A 25,389-nucleotide genomic window follows, 5' to 3' on the forward strand; every position below is an offset into this window, starting at 1 on the left:
TATCACATGAATAAATATTTGAGAGGAAAAGCTGGGCCTATATTAACACATATTGTGCCACTCTTCCAACTACAGCTACTGGCTGAATTCTTCTAAACAAACCCCCAAAACTTATAAAAGCCTCACTTGCAATAGAAAGGCATGACACATGTGCAGACCAGAAGTATATGGGACAGTCCAACTCTAAAGCCTGCCATCCCTATTGGATAATTGGGTTCTTTCAAAAGAATATGAACTAAAATAAACATATGTGTCACTGAACTTCCCTTTTACCCTGTCATCCTCCCTTCTGAAATAACTGAAAACACCTGTGTGTAGTTTGTTAAATCAGAGAAATAATAAAAACAATACAAGCACAGTGTAGCCCCTTACTTTCTCTCATATAGTCCATAGAGGTATTGTCTCCATATTGAGTACCTGATCCAGTGCAGCTATTTGGCTGACTGATTCATAACCACTACTGTTAGGCAGGTAAATATAAATCTAGGATATATGTAAAGAGATAAGGATACCACAACCTCTGGTTGCTTAATATATTGTCAGCCTCAAAATCCTAAATTAAAGAAACAAGGGGATTTTCCCCCAAAAAACATTGAAAGAATTTGAATGTTCTAAATGAAGGAGGTGAGGTACATACAGTATTTCATAGACCTAAATTATGATCCTATTTTAAATGTAAAAACTATGTAAGATCCAAAATTACTTGCCCCATGTCACGAAGCTCATATTCAGCAAAACTATATATCTGCAGATTATGTAAATCACTCAGTAGGAAAGTAAAGTCAAGTCTATGATCCTACTAAAGCATTTTAACATGAAGACACTCATGACCTCTGAAAACCACATGGAATGATGTAGGAAAAAGAATATAAAGTATAACTTAACGTATAATTCCCTAAAATGTAAACAACTTTACATCAAATAGCTACACAAAATGGAAAATTACTTAACATAAAGATATAGATTAAAATTAGTGGATGTGAGCAACTAAGAATACACAGAGAAGTAATGGACAAGTGTAAAGAAAAGCAAGGGTTCAGAAGGAATAAAATACAACACTGGATGCAGGGTATCACTCACTTAAATTAAGGCTTACTTGTTTTAATAACTTTTGTTCCACTTTGCCACCCTATCTCACCCTTTCACTATTTTCACTTCTCTTCTCCTGCTATATAAGCTGTATTGTAAATGCCTGATATGCAAATGTACAATTTATTTATTTTGAACATGCTTAACTACAAATGTGAATGATTACACAGAGGCCCTCTAAGCTAAGCTTTTCCACATTTGTGGAAATTTAATTTAAACAGACACCTTAAGATTACTTCCAGATGAAAATTAACTTATTAGAACTTGCATACAAGATGAAGATTAAAAAAATAAGTTTGTTTACTTTATATACAGTTTTTTTCAGTTTCTCCAGTACGCTCAATCAAAAATCCATGGAACACACTGGGAAAAGAAAGACAAACAAACAAAAATGCCAAAACCCCAAACATCAATTTTTCACAGGTCAATCTTTCACCAAGTATTATTAATTTTCATTGTAAATTAATAATAGTTGGTGAAACAGGTACCTAAATTTACTTATCACTTCCACTTAGGTAAACTGACAACTAAGTTTATGTATTTCTTAAATCTGTTTTACTGAGGTAAAAAATGTGATGTTCTATTACACTGTAACAACTGTACGCTCAATAACCTATGCAGAGTATGATTTGTGGTGAGTGTGTTTCCTTTTTCCAATCAAAGGGTAAAGAAAATAAAAGTGAAAAAGAATTTGATTTAAACATGTCAAATACATAGATTCAAATATATACATTAAAAGCAGAAATTGTGCTTAGCATGCTCTTTTCGCAGGGGGAGGGGGGGACGGGTATGGGGGGAGGATGTATGGAAGGGATTTTACCAACCGCCCTCCAAATTACGTTAGAAACACAGTAGCATCCCTAAGTCCCCAGCATATCAGACTGTTTATTCCAGTATGACTACAGACACTAATATATAAAAACATATATAGCTACATTACAACATTCACGTTTTTGCGTTCTGTCACATATTTGAAAATATCTTTTCTCAGAAGAAAGCTGCAGTATTTAACAGAACAAGGAGGATGACTGAATGACTTTGGTCCCCACTTCAGGCAGGGAAAGGAAGGCAAAAGGTTTATACAGAAATTCAGACACAATCAGAACACTCTCATCCCTGAGCACTGGAAGAAAAGAGACTGTTGAGACCTCACTGCTTGAAAAATTTCTATATCATTTGTGAGATAATAAGAAAAAGCTGACCAAAAGCTTTTTCCTGCTTCTGAAAAGATACAGACAAGTACACACACACTCCAGATCAAGCTTACTTGTAATTTTGTGCCAAGGCATCTCAGTTCTTCAGAACTCAGAGAGCGAACTGAGCAGTATTTGGTAGCTTCACCTGACTGGGGGAAGGGAGCAGCAAGTAAATGGGGGTAATCCAGTAACACGTTGAAGACTCAAATCACAAAGATTTTTTAGGTAGAATGTTATAAAACACCCAGAAACACAAAAATACCGTATTAGAAACACTGTATAGTAAATCCTCTTATTTAGTGTGTCTTTTATGTCCCTTAAAGTGTTTTTTCAGACTATAATTTTGTACAATAAATACAAAAAATCCAGTATACAAAGGATATCAAAGTAGTCTAAAAGTTGGTAAATGTGAAAGTGAATTAAATTCAAAAGTTCTTTATGTTTCGCTAAAAATGAGAAAAAGCACAGTAGTTGATGCATAAATTAAATTATTCCAATGTAGGTATTTGAGTTGGACTCCAAAAATCACACTGGGATAACAGAGCAGTTCATAATTCAGAGTTTAAACTGATTTAAACCTCCTTCACCACTTTACCTCCTATCACTGCTACAAAAACAAATACTACTGCTCTCCACCATCTGAAAAAAAAAAAAAAAGAGAAGTAAAAATAAAGTGTTGCAGTTCGGGGGGATGGGGACAAGCATTGCAAGCAGCAGACTTGAAACTGATCTGTTTCAATGTAAAGCTTGGATTTTTATAGCATATTCCGATATCCAACAAGCTCTTGCTGAAGTGGTGATAAATTACAATAAAATGGTAAATATATTGCAGTATTAGTACACCAAGAAGCTAGTCAGAAAAAGGACTGAAAAGATTTCAAAGTGACATGGGCTAGAATAGACACCAATCCATGTGATATGGTTTTAAAATAATTGCATTGATCCTGACATGATTTAGAAGTGTAAAGGAGGTCAACCATTACAGAGCTTTTTTCCACTATCAGAAGTACATGACTCAGACTTCCAGCTAAAATTTTCTGAAATTTAGGTAACTTGGGACAATAAAGCAGTACGTAAGGAAATTAAGCATCAGGCATGCTGAGACATTCAGAGCTGCATGCAGTGATGAAGCTGCATACAGAGATGAGTTTCATAGTTTATTTTAATAAGACACTGTTTCAAGAATTCAGTAATTTCCCAAAGTGTACATACAGTCCAACTGTTTGGAGCCTGAATAGTACCCATTCGTTAGCCTGCAGAATCATCCAAAATTTCAATTCCAATAACTTGCTGTTTTTAAATACACAGCAGGAAAATCTAACCACTTCTCTGTCTATGTATCTGAATAGCAACTTTAACGCTAAGAACCCTGTTTGACTATTTCTAAGTATATATTTGACGAAGCTAAGTATCTAACATACCCATGTACTATAAAAATTATCTTACAGCCTTGTAAGAAATGGCTGTCAGTTCATAGATGCTAGTACTTTCTCAGATGCCCAAATAACAACTTAGCTAAGCTGTCAGTGGGTAACTTACAGTTTCAGGCAAGTAATCACTAGTTGAACTATTTAAGCTTATTAGAGATACTAGTTTCCTATGCTGTCCACATCATCACACGGTATATGCTCTGGCTCTCACAATCTTCTCTCTACAAAATGCTAATAGCCTGCCAACCATTTTACAGACATCAATTATACTGTAGCAATGTAAAAATATCCCCTCCTTACATATCTTTTCAAAGGAAGTGAGAGAGATATTAGTAACATTTATTAAAGACATATTATGACAATGTTTTGAATTTAAGTAATTTGAAAACCCCTATCTTTGGCTAGATGGGATAGATTCATGTCAGGTTTTGACCAACACACCAGTTAAGGTTTTAAAAGATAGCCAGATATGCTCTCTGAAGCCTGGTTTTTTTTTTGAAGTAGCAAGCATGGGGAGTGGAGGAGGTAGAAGAAAAGAGGTTGAACTATGTTGAAAGTACCATAAGTATGTTGAAAGTATCACCTTCAGACCAGGAGTAAGAATGCCAACAGGTGCAGCACTGTCTTGAATCGTAAATTAGACAAACTGCATTAAGAAACAGGATTAGAAAAGGATTTTCTCATGCAAACATGCATTTAAAGTATGTCTCCTCAACTTAAACTGTACCTGTTACTCTAAATTAAGACTTAACCCAGCTTCTTCGAGAAATTAAAAAAAAAAATTTATATGCAGGTAAGCCCTGTCTCCTGCTTTTTTCATCTAATACTACAACTCTCAACAATTCTCAGCTATTCACCTTAGTAGGTCTGGACAGATACATTCTGGTTTTTAGGGAAGCCAGGTTTGCTGGTCTTGAAGCGTCAAAAATTGGCTCCCAGGAGAGTAGAACACTGAATCAATTGAGATGCTAGTCAATGCACTGTGCTTATGTCCATGGTGTCAACCCATGGGATTTGGGATTGGAGAAATTCTCCTAGATCAGCCTGGCGGAGACCCTGGGCACTGCACTGTTTTCTTGTTTTGATACCAAAATCGCCTAGATAGATCTCATCACATTCATTCACCAACATGGAGTTGTTTCAGGCTGAAAAATCCCAACAACCTAAACTGATAAAACTGATTATATCCTTCCTGCAATCAGCGCATTTCTCCCCTTTCTTGTGCTGGTTCCAGTGCTTATCTGACCCTGCACCGAGTTGGTTTCAGTGTGCTCAGCTGGCAGAAAAGTACCCTGGCAAAAAAAAAAAAAAAAAAAAAAAAAAAAGGCAAACAACTTAACAACTTCCTGCTGAGTTCGCATACTGAAACAGCTCAGCACAGAGTCAGATAAATACCAGAGCCAATACAAGAGAGGGGGCAGCAGGGAGGCAGGACCACAGCAGCCTCTGCAGTTACATCAATTTCACCTACACAAAACTGAAGCCTCGGTTTCCCCCATTCTCAATTTTTAAACAATAGTTTAGTCATGTGAAAGCTGAAATCCTTTTGTCAAATTTAAAGTAGACATAAGGATACATAGGTGAAACAGAGTATCTGCAACATATGCAAGTTTAGATTAGATCGCTTCCTGCTGAAGTTGGAATTCCTTAAATAAAATACTAGTCTTATAGCTACAGTCTCCTCACATATAAATAGAATTCTGCAGCTAAGCAAAGCAATGAATTGGAAACTAAAAAAATCTTAATTGTACTTCCACTACTGAAGAATTAGGCTAAATTACACTATGAATCTTAGAGAATAAGAAAATAACAGGCAGAAACCAGAAGGAATGCAGTACTGCAAAGAGTGGGGGAAAAAATGACGGCTGACCAGTGACTGCCACCTAAGTTTTACTGTTTTTCCTTTATTTGGTCCCAACTTTATATTTGCTTCTCAAGATTTCCTCAAAGACTACACATTTTACCAAAAAACTAATATCCCTTACTTGCTCTTGTTTCAGGGAAAATATAAAGTGTTACTGGATATCCAATAGAGTTGTAAAAAGTGGTGAAACCATAACTTATCTCTGAAGTAACAATGTTGCTGCACTGCAGCGATCTTTAGTTTCTTTTCACTGTTCTACTCACCTGCTGAATAGCCAGAGAACAAAATTCAAAATATGTAGCCTGGGGTACAGCTCCACAATAAATTAAACTGAATAAACAAATCACTGAAAGGGAGAGATTTCACTTCTCTATCCCATTCTCCATTATCAATCTCAGCCAAGCCGTCTGCTCCCTCCTGAACCAGCACTGACAATACAATAGTCACAATGTAAGCTGATGTAATGCGCTAGCCTGGCAACATATACGTACATATATGTGGGTGTACATATACCTGTTCAGCATTCTTTGGATACAACTATTTTTTACATTTTTAGTGATCTGGATCCGTTTACTGAGACAAGCAGTGCAGCCCATTCAAAGCAAATGGTGGGAATGAGCAGCAAGGAAGAGGAAACAGCCTCTTCCACCGGGCACAGGAAACGGCTAACCGAGCTCACCCCCACTGTGAAACCTCGGCCCCGAAAGGAATTCAGTTCCTCCTACATCCTACTGCACCATAATGATAAACCTGCACTCACCCATACAAGCAAGATTACATGTACTTGCTTGTAAGACGATTTAAGAAAACGAAGAGAGTGACTTAAAATCTAGGTGAATTGACTAAAAGTTTTGTGTTCAAAACAATTCTTTTCCTCGACTAAGCAGTTCATATTCTTGCTTGTCCTTTGAGTTATTACAGAATTTATGCTTTGTCCTCTTAGTAGCATTGTTGCTTTTGACACACAAATCTATTTCTGAAGGACGGTGTCTATTATTGCACAATATAATTCTATTATTTTCTGTCATAAAAAAAATTGCTTTCAGAAGCTCAAAACATTGAGTACATTCCATGGATATATTGCCTAATACATTAGAGATTATTACATGCTTCCAAGTTTAATTGGTTCTAATGACAGATTTCCAAACTACCAGAAAAATGTACCAACCTGAAGTGTTAAAATTAATATTTTATAATATTTATTTACTTAAAAATCTTGTAATTTAAGAATCTGTGAGACACAGGATTCAAGACTGATGGAAAAGCTGTTCATAAAAGAAGTGAAGAAAGATTTTAAAGATATTTGAAGATATTTGATATCACCCAATAATATCGTTTTCCAATTCAAGGGGAAAAAAAAAAAAAATCATTTTGCTGGGGTCTGACATAAGCCCAAGAATGAATCTCCTATATCCCAGGCTAGCTTATTCAGTTAGAGTTGAAGTATTTTGAGCTATCCTGGGCTAGTAATTAATGTATGGTAATACTAAGCTTTTAATTTAGTCAAACATGTAAGACTTGTAAATTCCAACAGTGAGTCATGATGGCGAGGGAGCAAGACACTTTCTTCACCCCACCCCCACCCCCCCAATTAGCTAATAATTTGTTTGCTTCTTCAAACCTCCATTCTCAACAATTATTTTTTATTTCTGAAGCTGCCTCCAGCTTTTAAGGACAAAAAAAAGATCTAAAAATCCCTGAACGTTTAAAAAGACAATACATGCGAGCTTTGATTTTAATACCAAGCATTAGACTGCAAATTCTTCAAAAAAGGCACTTGTCTTTATCCTATGTATGGACAACTCTTAGCATAATGGGAGCTGTTCCACAGCTGTATGATATATCAATATAAATAAAATAATAAGCTAGAATGTTTTTTTAATAATTTAGTAAGAAGGCCTATATTACACATCAAACTTGAATTTGTTAAACTAACATAACTCAATCTGGTGGAATGCTATTTTGTTGTCAAATAACTACCTATTCTCTCTAAAGTCTGCAGTGGGCAACAATCTCATCTATGTTAATCTAGGAAAAGAAATTAATAGAGAGTATCCTTTCCCTCAAAATTTTCTCATCTGTTTCATTAGAATCCACACGTATCTATTAAATGTATTTAAATATTCTATTATCACAGTAGCCTATGAATAGTACTTTTTGTTGATATGGTGAAGCTGATGAACTTATTTTTACCATAGAACAGGCCATATTCTGTTGTCCTAAAAAAACAGTGACATGATCCCAAAACCCATGAAATGGCCTTTAAGCTTCATTGCAATAAGTAACTCCATTAATAATGGCTGATAAACTTGCAAATTATTCTCTACAGTCAGTTCAGATTTATTCAGCAAACAAGGATGGTATCAGTAGTGCTGATAACTATACAGCTCTGAATTAATTGCAATATATTTTATCTCAACATCACTGAAAATTCCTAATATTAATTCAAGCGTATTAAAGTGACACATCTTCCTTTTGACTTTTAAAGTGTAGAATTATATTAGTAGTGACCTTCCTAAGGGAAGAAAACAGTGTACATTGATTTGAAAATATTTTGGTTTTAAATTAGGACTAAGCAATGCCCACTTCGGACTGTTTGGGAAAGGTTTTAGACTGAATACATGACAAGTGTGTACTCATTTGGGGAAAAAAAAACCAAACAACCAAACAACAAAAAACCCAACAAACCCCCCTTTTTTCTTAATTCACATGGAAGATAGCTTAATTCAAAAATAACTACTGCAGATACCCATCTTTGGTTTGTGTTTTATCAGTCATGTTATCTGTCTGCATAGGTCAGGAACATATGTAGCAATTAAGATATTAATGCACAATGTAATACTCAAGATCCACTTGTCTAGTCTAACATAAAATACGCATCAGTCATGGTCATCTTTGGAGAAGAGTTGCAGAGTCACACAAAATTTACTAGACAAAAAAAAAAAAAAATCACTACTCTCCAAACTTTTCATTCTTACTTCTATTAAAACAACAAACACAACCGCCCAATCCTACACATAAAAATAGATGCATCCAACAAGTCTTTGACTCTTAGCCTCGCAAAAAGTCCCACAAGGTTCCTCCTAGATGCGTTAAAAAATGTGAATGCTGGCTGCAACCTCACTGATATTTTTTTCTCCCAATTAAGTTAAAGGCAAAACCAGAAAAGCTCTGCAGGTGCTAGGGGAATATGCAATACTAACTATTCCTCCTAAGAGATTCAGCCCATCACGATTTCTTACACAGCATCCACCATCGCCTCTCTTACCACTTTACTGATGGTGTGCAGACTCTACATAGTTCTATGCCTTTGGCGTGATATGTTACCTCATATATACTATAAAAGAATGATACCCAAAATTTAGGTAAAAAATAGGAAGTGTTATACACTTCTCAACTGTAGCAGTTCCTTCTTCAACTATATCTCTTCTTAAGTAGGAAAACAGTGCTTCTCATAAGTGGCTTTTTCTTGTCTGCACCCTAGTGTCCAAGGAATATGGCTAATACTTGTCAGCAGAGGCAATTCTGGAACTACCATCCAAGAAGAAAAAGCATTAATTGCATTCTTTAAGAAAAAATTTTCAACACTCTTCCAAAAACAAAGTCTAAAGTCCCACCAAAAAAACCCCAAATGGGGCGGAATAAAAGAAAAAAAAAAAGAGAAGATAATTAGGCTTCTCCAAACAGGTTATAGATTATGTGGCTGAAAGAAGAGCTACATCCACAATATTTCTGCAAACAAAATACAACCGTGGCTGTTTTAACCCAGAAGATTTCCTGTTTGAAAGGATATCACATAGTTCTGTGTTTGCACATTTTATTCTGAGAATGCAATAAATACTAACCTTTTTTCATGGAAACATGATGAAAAAAACATCACATCACTATATTCAAGGCATACTTATAGCAACTCTTTTAGTAAGTTCCTTAGTAGAGGTGATGTTCAGTGTAGCATCATAAACTCATCACAGACATAGCCCTTCTGTCCTGAAGGCAATGAAAGAGTTTATGATGGATGCGCCTTGTCAGCAAAGCAAAAAACAACAGGTGAGAAAAGTGCAGTCTACATCATCATTACTTCTTGAAGCCCAACTGTGTTCAGGACCAAGAAATATAGTTATTTTTATATTTTTCAATAACAAAGTAGAATAAGCAACATGAACTTATATGGAAAGGATGTTAAAGAACAGAGAAGGAGGTATTCTGGTCACAAAAGAAATTGTAACTGAAAAAAACCTCTCAGAACTAACTCTGTTCCCCGTGTGGAAAAAAAAAAATCACCACCGACAAAACACAGGAAAAGAGGAAAATAGATCATTCCATTTTCTATGCTTCAGATATGACTTCATTCTTAAAAATGGTTGTACAGAATGTAAAAAAATTACCAATCCAAAACCGGCCTCAATCAATTACTTCAAATGTGATAAATGCAAGTCATAAGAAATTAGAAAAGTTTGATAACATTTCATTTTAATTTGTTGACACAAAACTGTAGTGACACCCACTTGTTACAACAGTTCAAGTCTAGTAGTATTAAAGTCTCTCCTCTTGCTATTATATACTTTTGTTAATTATAAAAAAAAATAGTATCAGGGAGGAAAAAAGCTTCTGTGAATATGAATTCAAGGAATTCCATCACATAACAAGTTAGATCACTAGCTTTTCCCTTTCTAGAATACAAAATCTCCAGTAAAAAAACCCAAAACATTTGGTCCAGTTCTACAGCCATATGTTCACATAATTTGATATTGTATGTTGATTATTCCAGTAAATGGGGTTGGTTTTTTTCATCCTTGCAGTCCAGAAATAAACTGGAAGAGAAATTGGAAGACTAAAGGCATTGTCACAGTGTCCATTTAAATATACATATTCCTGACTTCCTTATGACAGACTGTCCATTACAGCATCTCAAAGCTCTTCAGAAAAGTAAAATATTTATTATTTTAGGATTCAGACTCACTAAACTCTAATATGCAACATTACTACCATTGTAGCAAGGTAATTTGTTTTCATTAAAATTCAGCTGTCAGTATTAAAAATGCTTTGAAGTATGTTTCAAAAACATACTAAAAAGTCTGAATCTTATAACACTTTCCAATAAGCACAAACAACTGCTACATTTAAACAGCCATGAAGGTAGCATGAGACACTGGCAGAAACACTCAAATAGGTAAAAAAAAAAAACTTTTTATAAAAAGCCATCACTGCACTATGGAAGTTCTGACATTAGCCTGAAACCCACACATGGGTTAGTAATGGGAAGCAAATACATTTGCTCTGACTTAGCCTGTCATTGGCATGCTAAGTTTTCAGTAAGAATTTTATGAATGTAAAGCATAACCCAAGTTGCGATGGAAGCTGAAAAAGCTGACAGTCACCTTGTTTTTGTTTTTACAAGCTAACATCCATATGTTTATAGAACAAGCCTGTAACTCAATGAACTTTGTTGCTGGCTTCTAGTGTGCCCAGTGCACTGAAATTCTTATACAGTAACAATAGAATATTTTGGCTAGCAGTTAGCTAGCTTCTAACCTAGCAGTTAGAAGTTAAAGAGCTTGCCATAATACCCGGTTTTTAAACGCTACCTGTACTCTTCAATCTGAAATTTTACATCTAGTTTGAGCTATTTATTTCCTCCTCTCAGTCATGAAACAAAGTTAGAGCGATAAGATTTTGTAAAAGATGTCTTTAATATTCTCACCAAAAAGCATTCTGCTGCAGTGCTTCGGTTGCGAACACTGCAGAGGAACTGTAAATAAAAAGCTCATTTCTATTGGAATTAGAGAAAACACGAGAGAGACTCCCTTATATGGACTATCTCATAAACCCACATTTGAGATCAAACAGAGTTTGAAAGAAATCAACAAAAAGAATGTAATTGCTTATTACTCGGTCTCAGAGGATCCTGTCATAAAACGAACAGTCATCAAGAACAACTCTCTTCTGACCACTGCATCAGCCCACAGCGAAAGGGGGAGGGAAAGACAGGGGAAGGAAACGGGGAGAGATTCTGTCACAGAAGACAATCAAGGTTGTTTGCGGGGAAATGAAAGGTTTTATCTTCGATAAACAAGCGACGGCTTCACAAAAGAGGTGGCAGAAACCGAGGAGGAAGACCGCCTTTCCCTCAGAGGTGGCGAGGCTGAAATGAAGCTGCCGCCTGCGCTCGCCTGACAACCGGCCGAAGGGTCGGAGCCGCCTGCCCCGGGACTGGTTAACCCTTCCCCACACCCGGGCGGCGAAAAATCGGTGTTTGGAGGAAAAAACCCCAAACAAACAAACATACCCCCCACGCACACCCACTCACACAAACACAGAAAACCCACCCACGCCTCACATCGGGCCTCGGCGGCCAGCAGCCGGTCCTCCCGCCGGCCGATACCCGGACGGCGATACCTGCGCTCCCCGCGGCCCCCCGCCGAAACTGCCGCGGGCTCAAGAGGGCGCCGGGGGGCGGGGAAGGAGGCCTGTCAGGCAGACGCGAGGGCAGAGCCCGGGGGGACGCGGCCCTCGACCTGTCACGGCCGGTGCAAAGCCGAGAGCGGATCGGCCGGCGGAGGGGGGGGGCAGCCCCCTCGCTGAGGGAAGGAGCGGGAGCAGGTCGTGTCCTCCCAGAAGCCAGGGACGGCAGTAACCGGCGGCCCCACCCCCGGCGGGGAGCCCGTCGGCGTCTCCGCAGCACCGTCGCCCTCTGCCCCGGCTGGCCGGGGCACAGGCGGGGATGACGGCGGCGCCGCGCACTCCATCCGCCACCGCCGGCCCCGCAGGAAAAGGCAAGGCGTCCCACCGCCCGGCAACGCGGCGCCAGGCCGGGAAGGCGACGACGCGAACTCAGCCCCTTCCCACTCACCGGCATCATCTCCGCAGCCGTCCCCCAGCCAGCCCCGCCAAGGCTGCCGCCGTGCCGTGCCGTGCCGTGCCGGGCCTCTCCTGCCGCCGCCGCCGCCTCGCACCGTGGAGGACGCCGCGCTCGCCCTGGCGGCTGTGACAGGTGCCTGCCGCGCTCCTCGCTCCCCACAGCGGGCGGAAGGAAGAGGCGAAGGCGGCGGCAGCGGCCGGGCTCCCAACCCCCCTCCTCCTCAGCTCGGCGGCGGCCTCCCTGCCTCCTTCCCTCGGCGCTTCCTGCTCCGCTCCGCCCGCGCCGCGCCGCCCAGCCAGGGGTTAACCGCCGCCACGGCCTCATTGGCCGAGGCGGGAAGAGCCGAGGGCGGGGCGGCGGGAGGCGCGCGCACGGCCCGCGTGGGGAGGGAGCTGCGCGGGTGCGCGCGTCGGTGCCGCGCGTGGCCGCGGGAGCTGTGCGGGGCCAGGACCCGCGTCCTCCGCTCGCCGTCGCGCCGGGGGTGGTTTCCCTCGCAGACCCACCATGACCCCCCTCACCCCCCCCCCCGCTCCGTGTTTCGCGTGGGCCCCGTCCCGCCGGTTCTTCCCGCGGCCCCGCTCCGGGCCCGGTCTCCTCCTCCCCCCGGTGCTGTGCCACCCTGCCCCCGGGCCGGGCCCCCGGCGGGCGCTGCCTCTTCTGGGCGGGCTGCCCGGGACCGGTTCCCGCGGGCCCCGGCGGTGGAGGAAGAGGCAGCAGCCCTGGGCGTTTTCTGCCCCCGGAACGCGGGGAATGCGGTGGCGGCGGGACGGCTCCGCCCGGCCCGGCCCGGCCCAGCCACTGCGCGGGCGAGCGGCCGGGAGCGCGGCCGCTGTAGCTGCGCGCTGGGGTGCGGAGGAGCGAGGCGCTACCCGCCAGGCGTGCGGGGAGCTGGCGGGCGGGAGCTGGGAGACAGCACGGGGGTTGTTGGTCTCCCGCGGGAGGGCGGGCGGGTGCGCAGGGGAGGTCGCTTTCCACCAGCTTGTCTTGGTCTGCGGAAACACACCTCGGTGCACAGCTGGTCTTTGTGGCTCGAATAACGTCAGCCTCTAGCGTCACCCTCGTTTTACCGGCCCTTCGCCCGTGCATTACCCGTGAAATCTGTCTGATGCACAAAACTCCCCTTAACAGCAGGAGAGAAGGTGTTCCTGTCCAGGACCCCGACGACAGACTCCTGTGAGATTTGGTCTCGTGTTTGAAAGTAAGGTTTAGTTTCTTCATTTTCTGGTGTCTCAATCGGTAGAGCTACAACAGCAAGATGAAAGTTAACAGCTTGGAAGAAGTCAAGCTCAGCTCTAAGTCAAAACATCACCATATGCCATGCAATGTAGACAAATTTCATATTGCTGTGAGCCTTAAATCCTAACCTACAAAATACATGGACCTACCCAATTCTTAAACTGTTTCTGTAAATGCCTCGTTTCCAGTCTTTGTTACTTTATTTGTAGAACACCGTGACAGATCTCAGCTAGGGGTGGAAAAAAAGGATAACTTCGGAAGTTTTTGAGAGCAGCTTAGATACTGTTTGTGTAAGTCTTTTGAGGGTAAGAGGTGATAGCATATTAATCTCAAATATGAGCCTGTATGTTAAATGTAACCTATTAATGTAAGATTCTATACCAGATAATTGTGTAAATTATCTTAAAAGAATATATACATGCCTAAGATTTCATTGTGTATCCTTGTCAGTGTGTTTGCAGACTCTGGTGTCAGCTTTGTGATAGGTCAAAGCTTCTGCTTATTTTAATAAATTGGTCCTACAGGAAAAACCTATTAGCGTCACAAGAGAATACTTTGTCAGTTTAAAATTATTTTGCAAGTACTATTCGGAGTGCTACTTGCTGACAGTAACACTATTGTCATACTCGTTTTCTTGTACACTGGGATTCTACCTCACACACACAGCTTTGGAAATAGGTAAGACTATGATACTTCTGACCCAATAGAGAACTTTAAGATTTACTCAGAATAATAGTATTAACCCTGCAACTAGGCTGACCTGAAGTGAAACAGGCTATAATGTGCTCATAGTTATGTATCTTAAGAAGAAAAAGGGAGTTTATCTTCATCAAATTCATGCCGAACTTCAGTGAACAAAAGAATAGCAGTGAACAGAAATTTACCAGTTGTCTTACTATTTGTGGTGAAATTCAAATTTTAGCAACAAGGGAATTGTGCACCTTTTGCCATGCTTGTTCCTTAAAAATTACTGTCTTTCTCATTAACCAGGTTAGATTTTTTGCCAGAGATTAAGTGATGGTCTATAATTTCTTTGCAGGTACACTTTATTGCTGACTTTTTCCTGTTTTCAGTGATAATAAAAACTAAAATGCTATAAATATTACCCCACTATTACTTTTCCATTGCAGTGGTAGGAATGCTGATAAAATGGAAAGTGGGAGAATATGGTGTAGACAATTGCTGTTGGGAAGGAAGGCACTCCTCCATGCCTCTATTGGAATAATGGCCTCTAGTATAAAAGTTTGTTGACCTTGTGTTGCTTTTGGCAGATGCAGGTTCAGCCAATGCAGCAACCAGACAGACTGGATACTGTGGACTTAAGAGGAAACGTCTTCAAAAGGTAGAGTACGTACTTTATATGCAAGTCTGTTCCTACTCCTGTTTCTGCTTCCCTTGAAAAAAAAACAACACTTGCCTCATCCCTTCCCATCTCCATTTTCCCATAGAAATGAGGAAAGAAAGAAAAAAAAAATTAACCAATCTTTACAAAGCATAGACTTAAAACTCTACCTGCAGTGTGGTAAATTAACTAACATCTCTCCCACAGAAGAATCCTTTTGGGAACCACTCTTTTATCAGTCAAAGGACAGAGCAGCCATTATAAAATCTTCTGATTCCAACTTATAATACCTACAAATGTTTTGTTTACTGTGAGCAGGAAAATGGTCACTTGTAACAGTGTAGAATTTGTTTTCCCCGTTGTCCATGCATTTCCATACCAAACGACTGGTCTGACTTTGTAGAAATTATGTTGCTTGGCCAAAGGAGCCAGTGATATCTACAAGTTAGTTGCCTGTCTTAGATAAGTGAGGTTGTGTGAAAGCAGTCGTGATTTGGGGAATGCCTAAGAAGATAAGGTAAGAGAATTTGGTTATGGAAGCAGATAAAGCCAGAGATACAGAACCCAAATTATTTGCTTCCAAATACATTGCCCTTGTGAGAGGTGCTCTCATTTTGTTGGCCTTTTTCTAAAGGAAAGGGTTTCTGCTTATTTGTTGATATAAATATTAAAACACGTTATGCAAATACCTTTTATGCTCCTCTTGGTTCTTAAAAAAAACACAGCAATCCTATTTAACTTTATAAATCGAACCCACTATAGCTTAACAGACATTTATTCAACTTACAACACCAAAAATGAAGAATTACTGTTTATTATGGTATGGTTAGTTTTTGAGATTTGTGCTGTGCTCATGTTTAGCTAGAAATTGAAATTTGATTGGAATGTATAAACTATCATTTTAGTGTTTTGATAAATACTTGAAATTTATGGGTACGTAGAGAAAAATTATCAAAATATGTTTTGTATTTAAGATTTATTGAAAAAAGGGATATTAACTGCAGTTAATAAATTGGCAGGCCTCTTACTTGATCATGCACAACGTTATTCTTAGGACAAGCAGAGGTTCCCAAAGATACAGGTGGGAGACTAATGAGATTTTTAGGAGCACTCCTGACAAAGTTCCAACTTGTGGTTTTTTTAAGTATCTCCTAGAGAGATTTTCAAATGTAGATGTTTTTTAAAGTTTTAAAAACTACCAGGTCTGAATCTCTCCTACTTCTTTTTTATGCATAGACAAATGAGCTTTCCTACCTTCTCAGATCCAAGTTTTCTTCAGTTTTGCATTACCTTGTTAAGATGCTTTTCTGGTGCATAGGAAAATGCTTTCAGGCTTTGGAGGTGTCACAGGAAAATAAGTGTTTATTTTTAATTAATTTAACACTTTTTCTTTTCATGTGGTATTATTTTAAATAACAAGTACTCCTATTTATAGCCAGAAAGAAACAGTCTCGGAGGTCAAATATTAAGGGTGGGATCCACCTTATCCAACTTTAGTAATCTAGAAGTTAGGCATGTAGTCTCAATCAGTCCTCTAGGCTCCTTCTATAGATAAATTGGGATGGAGAGGGAAGGGAGAGAGGCAGTTCTGCAGGCAATTCATTCCATGCCGAGATACTCATCCCACTATCTAAATCTCTTGGTCTTTGAAGGTGCCTGTCTCTCTATTGAATAAAGATGGAGCCTGGATGACTAGCTCAGATTAGAGAGCAGACTTTTGGATGGCTACAGTTAGGATGGGTTTCCTCACAACTGGCAGAATAAAATCTCTAAAAAGTGAGTATGGGTAGAAATGTTGGGGTTTTTTATGTATGTGTATCACAAAAAAATTGATGTATCCTTTCTAAATGAATGAGTGGGTTACTTTATTAAGGAATACAACTCTCCTTTCAAAAATTACATTTTGCATTTGCTGTAATGCAGGAGGAACTGGCCATGAGTAGATAGGCAATTTTAGAAGTTGAATCACAAAGTACTTCTAACTTGCCAGGCAGTTATTTGCAGATGCAGTGCCATGTAACAGATGATACAAACAAAAAGACTAAGTGTTTCAAGGAGAGTTTCACAGCAGGTAGCCTAAAATCTTTAGTGAAATACTGTGTAAAGTGTGTATATTTAAAGGAAAGGTATTTTAATTTGTTACTGTGGCCTTAAGTAACCTCTCATTCCAGAATCAAGCTGACTTCCTAAGGCTGCAACAATAAGGAATTCCTACTGAACAATAGTCATATGCTGCCATGTTTGAATTCATTTACAGCCAATGCATTTTAAACCCCACCAAACCTGTTCAGAGATAAACTATAAATAATAATCTAAAGAAAACACTTTGATGTCTGTTTTGTATACAGTATTTGAGACACGTGAACAGGAGAAAGATACTTTTTCATCACTACCTTGTCATATTCTGAAGTAATGTATGCTGGACTAGATGACTAATGTTCTAAAGTTTCCATAGCACAATCCACTCAGTGCATCATTCTGAAAAGGAGAATAAGAATTAAAGCAGGAGTGAAGCTGTATGATCTGTATCTAGCATAGCTGCACGCACTTCCTGGGGATTTGAGTGTCTGATGCGTCATGTGTTTCAGCCCTGCATTTGGTGGATTAGAGATGTAATTTCTTTAAACAATAACATAAATTCTGTGCTTAATCCAACACACATGATGCAAAAGAGCATACTTACTGGAGAATGCTGTGGCCTCATTGGGAATGTGTTGCTATACACTTTCATAAAATTCTTACACTAATACATATTGTCAATTTTTTATGTTGTAGCTACAGAAGATATAGCTCTGTAATACAGACTACATTCCGTTGTTTGTACAGACGGAAAATCTTGTTCTGCTCCCCTGTAATTTATAATGATGAAACCATTAACTATATTCGAAGGGGTGGAGAAAACAAAAACTTAAATGTCCTGGGAGAGGTTCTCTCTGCTTGTACCTTTAGGCTTATAACGATTTGGGCTCTCAAGATGTTTCTTCACAAAGATCTTTTTTCTTAAATTTTCAATATGCCCAGGATGGGTGGAAGTATCTGTGACTAGCTAGATGATGGGTTATTAGTTGAAACATTAATTAGTGACAGGATAGAGTAACGAGTCAATCCTTCACTCTCTACTCCTTTTTTTTATATGTCACTTTGTTTTGGGTGTATCACTTCCCTGAAGTTTGAGGGGAAAAAGGATGGGTCATGTTTTAAGATTGAGTCCAGCCATTTCATTTGTTACCGTAAGTTCAAAATTATTCTCAGGTATCTCAGCCATGATTCAGTGAGTCAAGTACTCAAGTGTTTTTGACAATTTCTGTATGAAGTGATTTCAAATATTTCTTCTCTCAGCTAAAGGCCTAATGCAGAATTCTGTGATACACGATTAGTTTTTACCCCATGCTGCAAAAATGGTGGGTGGCTAATCTTCAACTTTTCTATTAACCATCACTTCCTTGTTTAAGATGGGCAACTACTTTATTTACTGTAATTGAGAACAGTCTGCTTTCTTTTCTTATGTTGGATCATAAGACCACTGCTGGATCAGATGCAGGTTTGTCTTCATGTTAAATTTGTATTATTCCCATATTCAAACCCAGTAATTCCTAATTTGAAATGTGTATCTTCTGCTAGAACACGTCTTTTTCTCGGTTAGCTTACTTGAGGTAAGTACATCTCATAAGAAAAAATCATGCACAGGGTATAATGTAATGGAGCTCATGCTTCCTGCTGTTGTACCTGGTAATGGGTGAACTTGAAGAATTGCAGCTTGTAAGGGGAGATTAGCCAAGTCCTCTGCTTGATTCTGAAGTCTGGGATACACTGGAAGGTGTTTCTCAGCAATTACTGAGACAAGGTGATGTGCAAAGGAGGCTTGGAGAGAAAAACATGTCTCTGAACTGAAGAATACTCACATATAGTAGGAGAAAGAAATTATAAACCAAATTAAATGTGTATTTAAAAAAAACCAGTAAGCTGTTTATACTTAGTATTTAAACAACTACGTTATTAAGACTATGCTACTGGAAATAATGTTCTTTACCTTTTTTTGTGTGTTGTACTCATCACAGATTTTACAGATAAGAATACACAAGGTAAGTTTCCTCCAAAAATACAATACAGAGTATTGGATCTGTTCAAATAAAACACCATTACAGTTGTGAAACAGGATATGGTTATGATTTAAGATACACCTCTATGGAAAACATATATCTCACATATATATATATATATTAAAAAAACCCAAACTTAAGTGATCACTTTTTGGGCTTTTTTGATTACCAAAAATTGTCATAGCATAGCTGTCTTCTATACAGGTCTATACAATTTATTGTGAATCTGAGTTTTTATGTCACAGACATTTTTGTAGTATATGTATAGTATACTATAGTATATAGTATAGTATTTTTATAGTTTATGCAATAGTAATCTAAGACACTTGCAATGATGTTGTTTTCCATGTTGTAAACAAAAATACAGGTTTTGTGCCTTACTGACACTTAAGGTTTATCCTTTCTAACTGTTTGTATGAATATTGCTTTTCCAGATAAAGTAATGATGTTGTAGTCCTGGGAACATTAGTGAGACAAGTTGATTTTGCCTCTAAGTGCCTTGGTTTGTAATCTTCCAGAAACATATTTCCAAATAATTTTGAATTTTACTGTTGTGATCCTACGACAAGGTTTACTGCAGTTCTTAGCTGCATAAACAGAAGAATGTCAACAGTAAAGGGAGATGAATTCTATAGGGCATTGATGGAACCCTATTGAAAATGATTCCATGAAAAGCCATAGAAATAGTGACAGCAGAAAATGTATCACTGGTATGTGTTTAGAATCTATTTTAGGTTGATTTATTCAAAGAAGATATCATAATATGCAGCTGAACTGCAGAAGATTGGGAAGACTGGAAAGGAGCGTGTTCATCATGGAGGAGTACACACAATAATAACCTACTTGCTTGGGGATTATTAGATGCTACTTTAAAAGTTTGTCTACTGCTTATGTCTCAAATTCAAAACCAGTATTTCTATTCTATAAAAGGACAAGCTACAGCACAAGGTAAAGTAGCTTGAATATTTTCTCTTTTTCTTCCAATTGCTATGTGAAAGTTCTACACAACTTTTTTCCTTGCCTTCTGTTTTTGTCCTTCTAGACAGGCCTGAGTACATGTTTAAATTAGTAGCCTTAATTTAAAAAGAGGTGTGATAGTTAGCATTAATAAGAATACATAATTTGAAAGCAAAGTAAAAATATTTTTTGCAAGATTCCTTTTCTAATTGCATTACTCCAAAAGAATTAACTAAATCAAAGTATGCTGAAAAGTATTTATGTCTCAGTTTACTGAAACAAGAGTCGGATCCTTTGTTAAAATTGGTATGTCTCAAATTCTTAGTTTATGGAAAGAAATGCATAATTTAAATTTTTGTTAATTATTTTAAAGAAGTGTCTTGAGGTCCTAAAATAATTTTCTTTTCAAGCTGTATGTGATATGATATGTAGAATACAACATAAGGAGTGTAAGGAGAGAACTGAAATGTCAAGTATAAGAGAATTTAAACGAGCCTATTTTTCTGTACAAGTACACTAAATTAAAAGGTATACCTGAAGCATCAAGAGTAAAGAGTCAATAATAGTGCTACAAAAAAGTATAGCTTGAGACTGCTATATATATCCTCAAGATAAATAATGGAGTTAATTATAAAAGTGGAAATACTTTCGGTTACACCCCCCAAAAAAAGGGTATCCTTCCCTGTATTCTTGGTCCTGTATCAAATGCCTGTTCACGTTCTAATCCATTTATTAATACCTCCTTTTTCCTCCCATAATACTCTGGTTGTATTCACAGTTTAGTTGTTGCCATTTTGCTTGTTTAGTTAGCATTCCATATGAAATATCTCACAACAGTTTCTACTTAATACCTACAGAATTCCCCTGTAATTGCAGCAATTCTTAATATTATCAAAAGCATGCTAAACACAACAGGTTAAAACAAGAAATGAAGACTACAGCTGATACTGCAGGAGAAATCTGTGTAGGCAGAAGTAGTCATCACAGGTGGGATTCATTCAGTATACTGCTGTTAGTTCTACCACCCACAGAATCCCTATTATCATTTCCTAGCAAACACACTTCGTTAGCTCTGAAGAAATCTCTACTGTCTGTTCGAGCAGATAGCTGAAGTTACTGTGATGATATGGATATAAAAGTTAAAGGGCCTGTCAATTAAAAAGTTACTTTAGGTTTTTGAAGGTCATAATTATTAAAAAGTATATTTTCATTTGATGACAACCAATAATAAAATTTGTTTTGAAAAACCACTTCCAAATTTATCCTTTATTACCACAAGTATGCTTCCTGCAAGTATTGAGCATTAGGATAGTGTGGTACAATTGTTTTCCCTGTTCCCTACTTGTTTGTTCGTTTGTCCCAATTAAGTGATACTATAAACTTGAGAAAGCGATGTGCTGTCACAGAGGAAGGAAGCAAGGTTCTGCCTTTTTGCTGAACCACAAGCTGACATTCCTGATTTGTATACAGGGTGGAGTTCTGCATTCTTATTCCTGTAAGTGTTGACAGTGATGACAGGTCTTATGGGAGAGACACTACTTTGATCATGTGCATAGCTGGGTATGAGGAGGAAACTTCCATTAAATTATTGTAAGGGACACAATTACTTAGGAAGGCTGGGTGAGTGAATGGGAAGCTAGAAATTCTGATTCTTCTGCCCCTTTTCTGCAAAAAAAAAATAATGCTGCTGTGTTATAACGCAAGTTATAAAGCAGCTTTGCTGTAGCAGGATCAGGAGATGGATCCAAATTAAAACAGAAAAAAACCCTGAGTGCTTGTTTTGTTATTTTAGAGGGGAAAAAAACCCTAAAATTATGAAAAATTGCCTGATCTGATTCACAAGTAGTTGTATCAGCACAACTATGAGGAGCAAGAACTGTGGTATAAGGGTGGAAACTCCACAAGCTGGTGTAGCTGCCAAAGTACTCGTACTGTTAAACCACAACCGAAGAAATCATAGTACCCTTAGCAGAATTTAATTAAAACTTCCAAATAATCCATTCTTGTGGTGGTCAGTTCATTTTGAGTTAGGGGAGAGTAATTGTCTCTACTTAGTTTGCCTGCAGCAGTGGAGTAGACTACAGGAATTTGTTTATGAGTTCTTCATAAACTACCAAATCAGTCACATGGCTTTATATTCTTAAAGTAAAGAGAATATTAGCTGCTAAACGTTAGTTGCTAAAGGTCATGGAATTATAGTATGCGTAGCTTGCTCTTCAAGCACTATCTTGTCACTTCTTGTTCCTCCATTTACCAAATTGTTAACCAACATATTTAATGCCTCAGGGAATCTCCATCTTACTATTCTTTCCTTCCTAATAGCTTTACAGATTTCCGTGAACAAAACAATAGAGATATCACATGTTGATTTCCTCAGTTAGTTTCATTTTAGCCATCTGGTGGTGATGTCACAATCACCTGTGTCTAACAAGCACCTGATAGTTTTCCTTCCTTGGGGACTGAAAGTACAATACACATATACATACCAGCTCTGTATCAGGCTGTATTTGTACTACAAACAGTGGGTTGCTATCATGATTCAGATAAACAGGAGACTAGTTCAGCTGTTTTAGTTACTTTAGATCACTTCCTGCAACTTTACTCATCCTCCCAATTAACATGAATACACATTTGGGTTTTTTCCCCAAGTTAGCCATTAAAGAGGTTAAGTAGGTTGGGCCCTGTGACTAATGTTTCCTTGGCTCTGACTGTACTTTGCTGCTCCCCTAGAGTATTCCATAATACTTTATTAGCATGCAGCGGATACTCTGAGATTCCTAATTGTAGGACAACACTTGAAAATGTTCTAGAAGTCTCACGAGCTCCACAATGAGAAATCCTGGCCATGAGTAAGACCCAGCATGGAGGGGCAAATACAGAAGTAGTTGTACTGTAAAAAGACCACATCTTGCATTAGCATCAATCGTCATCATTAATACAGCTCCTTAATGCTGAGCTTTCATGTTCTGTATTGATTAAAAAAAAAATTTACCAGTGCCACAGCAAAACTTGGTCAAGATGGTGCTGCAGTAATTGGATGAGGCTTTTCAACCCCTATAGGAGTCCATTGTTCCACTAACATTGCAAAGGTAGTAAACAGTCAGTTTTTGTCATTGCTGATGCCTTATCACAGGCAACAAATGAAAAATGCAGTTGCTGAACTATTTTACTACACAAAGTTTAAATGTAATCCTCTAGTTTTAGAAATGTCAGCAATATAAAGAGGCAGCAGCTAAATGGAAGCAGCATGATCTGTCAATAGCAGTAAGCATTTCCTCCAACAGTGTTTAATTGTGAATCATGATGAATATAACCCTCCAGGGATTAAAGTCCCCATCTTAAATAGTCATTTACATAGAAAATGGGTTTGTTCAGGAGCTCAGGCTTGTCTATATATAGACACTTACCTGGAACAATAAAAGCTTTTTGTTTTAAGTTAGCTTTAGAAATCACCTTAGCTAAATTAGAAAAAAGGCACATATTCTAAAATAAGAGTATTTACTTCAAGGGTACTCCTTTGCAATGCTTCTCTACCCAAGGCTACACTCCAGATGCTAGTGCTGCAAAGAAAACAGATTACTCCTTCCACCCCTCACTGTAAATAAGAAATGGCACTTATAATGCCTTAGCTAACTTTCCTGTATTGTCTTTTATACTACCTGGTATGCTTCAGCATAGAGGAGCAGAAAGTATATAGATAGTTCTACAGGTGTTACACATAATGGGTGTGTTGATTTCTGCTTTTGAGTCAAGCCACTGACTGAAACTTAATTTCCTCCTTCTGTATGCTACTCCAGTAAAAAAAAAAAAGCTATTTAAACATAAACACCAGTTTTACTTCCCTTATCTTTTGCAGGGATTTGTGTTAAGAATCACAAACAGGAAGGAATATTCTGCAACCTTCATAGAAATTTCTGACAGAGATGCACTAATGGAAGAACCAGTTACAGATAGCATTATTTCAGTAGAAACTGTAGTTTTCATAATGCAGACATTGCTGCCCATATGTACTTCCTTTCCCTACTAGAAAATCAAGCAAGTCAGATATCAAGAAGTGTTAAGAGTTGAAGTAGGTTAAGTTTACCTAAAAGTGCAGTTAACTGTGCTCCAAGGGCAGGTTAGCAGAAGCTCCTCTTGCTTTTCAATTAACATCTAGGAGATCAGACAGCACGTTGATGTAGCTCAGTCCCAGTGTGCTAGGTTCTAGCTAAGGTGAAGCCAATCCTGCAATGATTAATGTTTTTTCCCTAGTTTGTTTTCTTCAGCTCTGTAATTGAAAATTGCTAAAGCAGGTCATTTGAAATATGTGTATTATCTTAGGAACTATAACTTAGTGATCATAAATTTGCATTACAAATACACATATAGCTCTTTACCCAGCATAAATTTTCAATCTGAACCACTTATTAACTATACCACAACTCTGACCCACCCTGTAATCACCACTGGCCTAGTATCTGTTCATCTGAAGCTCCATTTTCTTCTAGTTTTTATCCTCTGTTCCCTTCTTCTGGATGTTTTTGGTTTTATGTAAAGAAACAAATAGTGAGTTCTTTATACTTCTCATTCATTCTTCTGCGGTGAGGAAACACTGAAAAACCCATATAGAAATGATTAGTGTTGAAAGAATCAGCTAAAACATATCAAGGGAAGATGCAACAACAAGGAAAACTGAAGGTGGAAGAAATGTCAAGAATGCAAGAAAGAGAGATGTCACCTATTCTTTTCAAACTGAGCAATGTTATACCTGCCTGTTTTAAAAAAGCTTTCAGAGAAATATTACTGGTAGTTTTACTCTACTCGTAGTATGTATAGCTATTAAGCTTAAGCAGAAGTATAAATTTTGAAGAAATTAAAGGCAGCACCATGTTTGGAATGTTTACCACATTTACCATCAGCAGGTAAGGTTATCAAGCTCCTGAGTATTCAAATACAAAATATTTAAGTTATGGCCAGATACTGCAGTTGGAGAATTGAAAAGCAAAACTTTAATCAAGCTGAAAGATTTAAGATGTTTCAGTGAAGTAGTTAAAAAGATGTACGTAAGCATTAAGTCATTAAAATGACTTAAGCCTCTTAATCTTCTCAAAAGCAGATTAGGCTAAATTTAAACAAGACATGAAGTCCAATTTTGGTTTTATACACTATGTATCCCTGGTACAGAATTCAGTACGTACAGTTCTGAAAACTGATTTTCGTATGATAGTATAGGTTCCTAGAGTCTCCAAAATATAATACTAGCTATAGAGTTACTTTAACAGCTATCTGCAAAAACCACTAATGACCCATCCTAGTAATACATATATTACTTCTAAA

General features: G+C 38.4%; 1 protein-coding gene across 4 annotated transcripts in view; it reads right to left on the reverse strand.

The window, feature by feature from the left end:
* Positions 1-12,847, reverse strand: part of PPP1R13B (protein phosphatase 1 regulatory subunit 13B) — a 75,447-nt gene extending 62,600 nt beyond the window's left edge. Inside the window, exon 1 of one of the 4 annotated variants that reach the window (XM_072863582.1) lies at positions 12,430-12,847. In XM_072863582.1, coding sequence (XP_072719683.1) covers positions 12,430-12,762 — 333 coding nt within the window. In that variant the 5' untranslated portion in view covers positions 12,763-12,847. Of the gene's footprint in view, positions 1-11,905; positions 12,179-12,429 lie in introns of those variants that run through there. The other 3 variants (XM_072863581.1, XM_072863584.1, XM_072863585.1) reach the window with 3 other exon arrangements.
* Between the last annotated feature and the right edge of the window lie 12,542 nt (positions 12,848-25,389).

The sequence above is a fragment of the Ciconia boyciana genome, chromosome 6 (assembly GCF_034638445.1).
Source record: "Ciconia boyciana chromosome 6, ASM3463844v1, whole genome shotgun sequence".
In the NCBI taxonomy this organism is placed as follows: Eukaryota; Metazoa; Chordata; class Aves; order Ciconiiformes; family Ciconiidae; genus Ciconia; species Ciconia boyciana.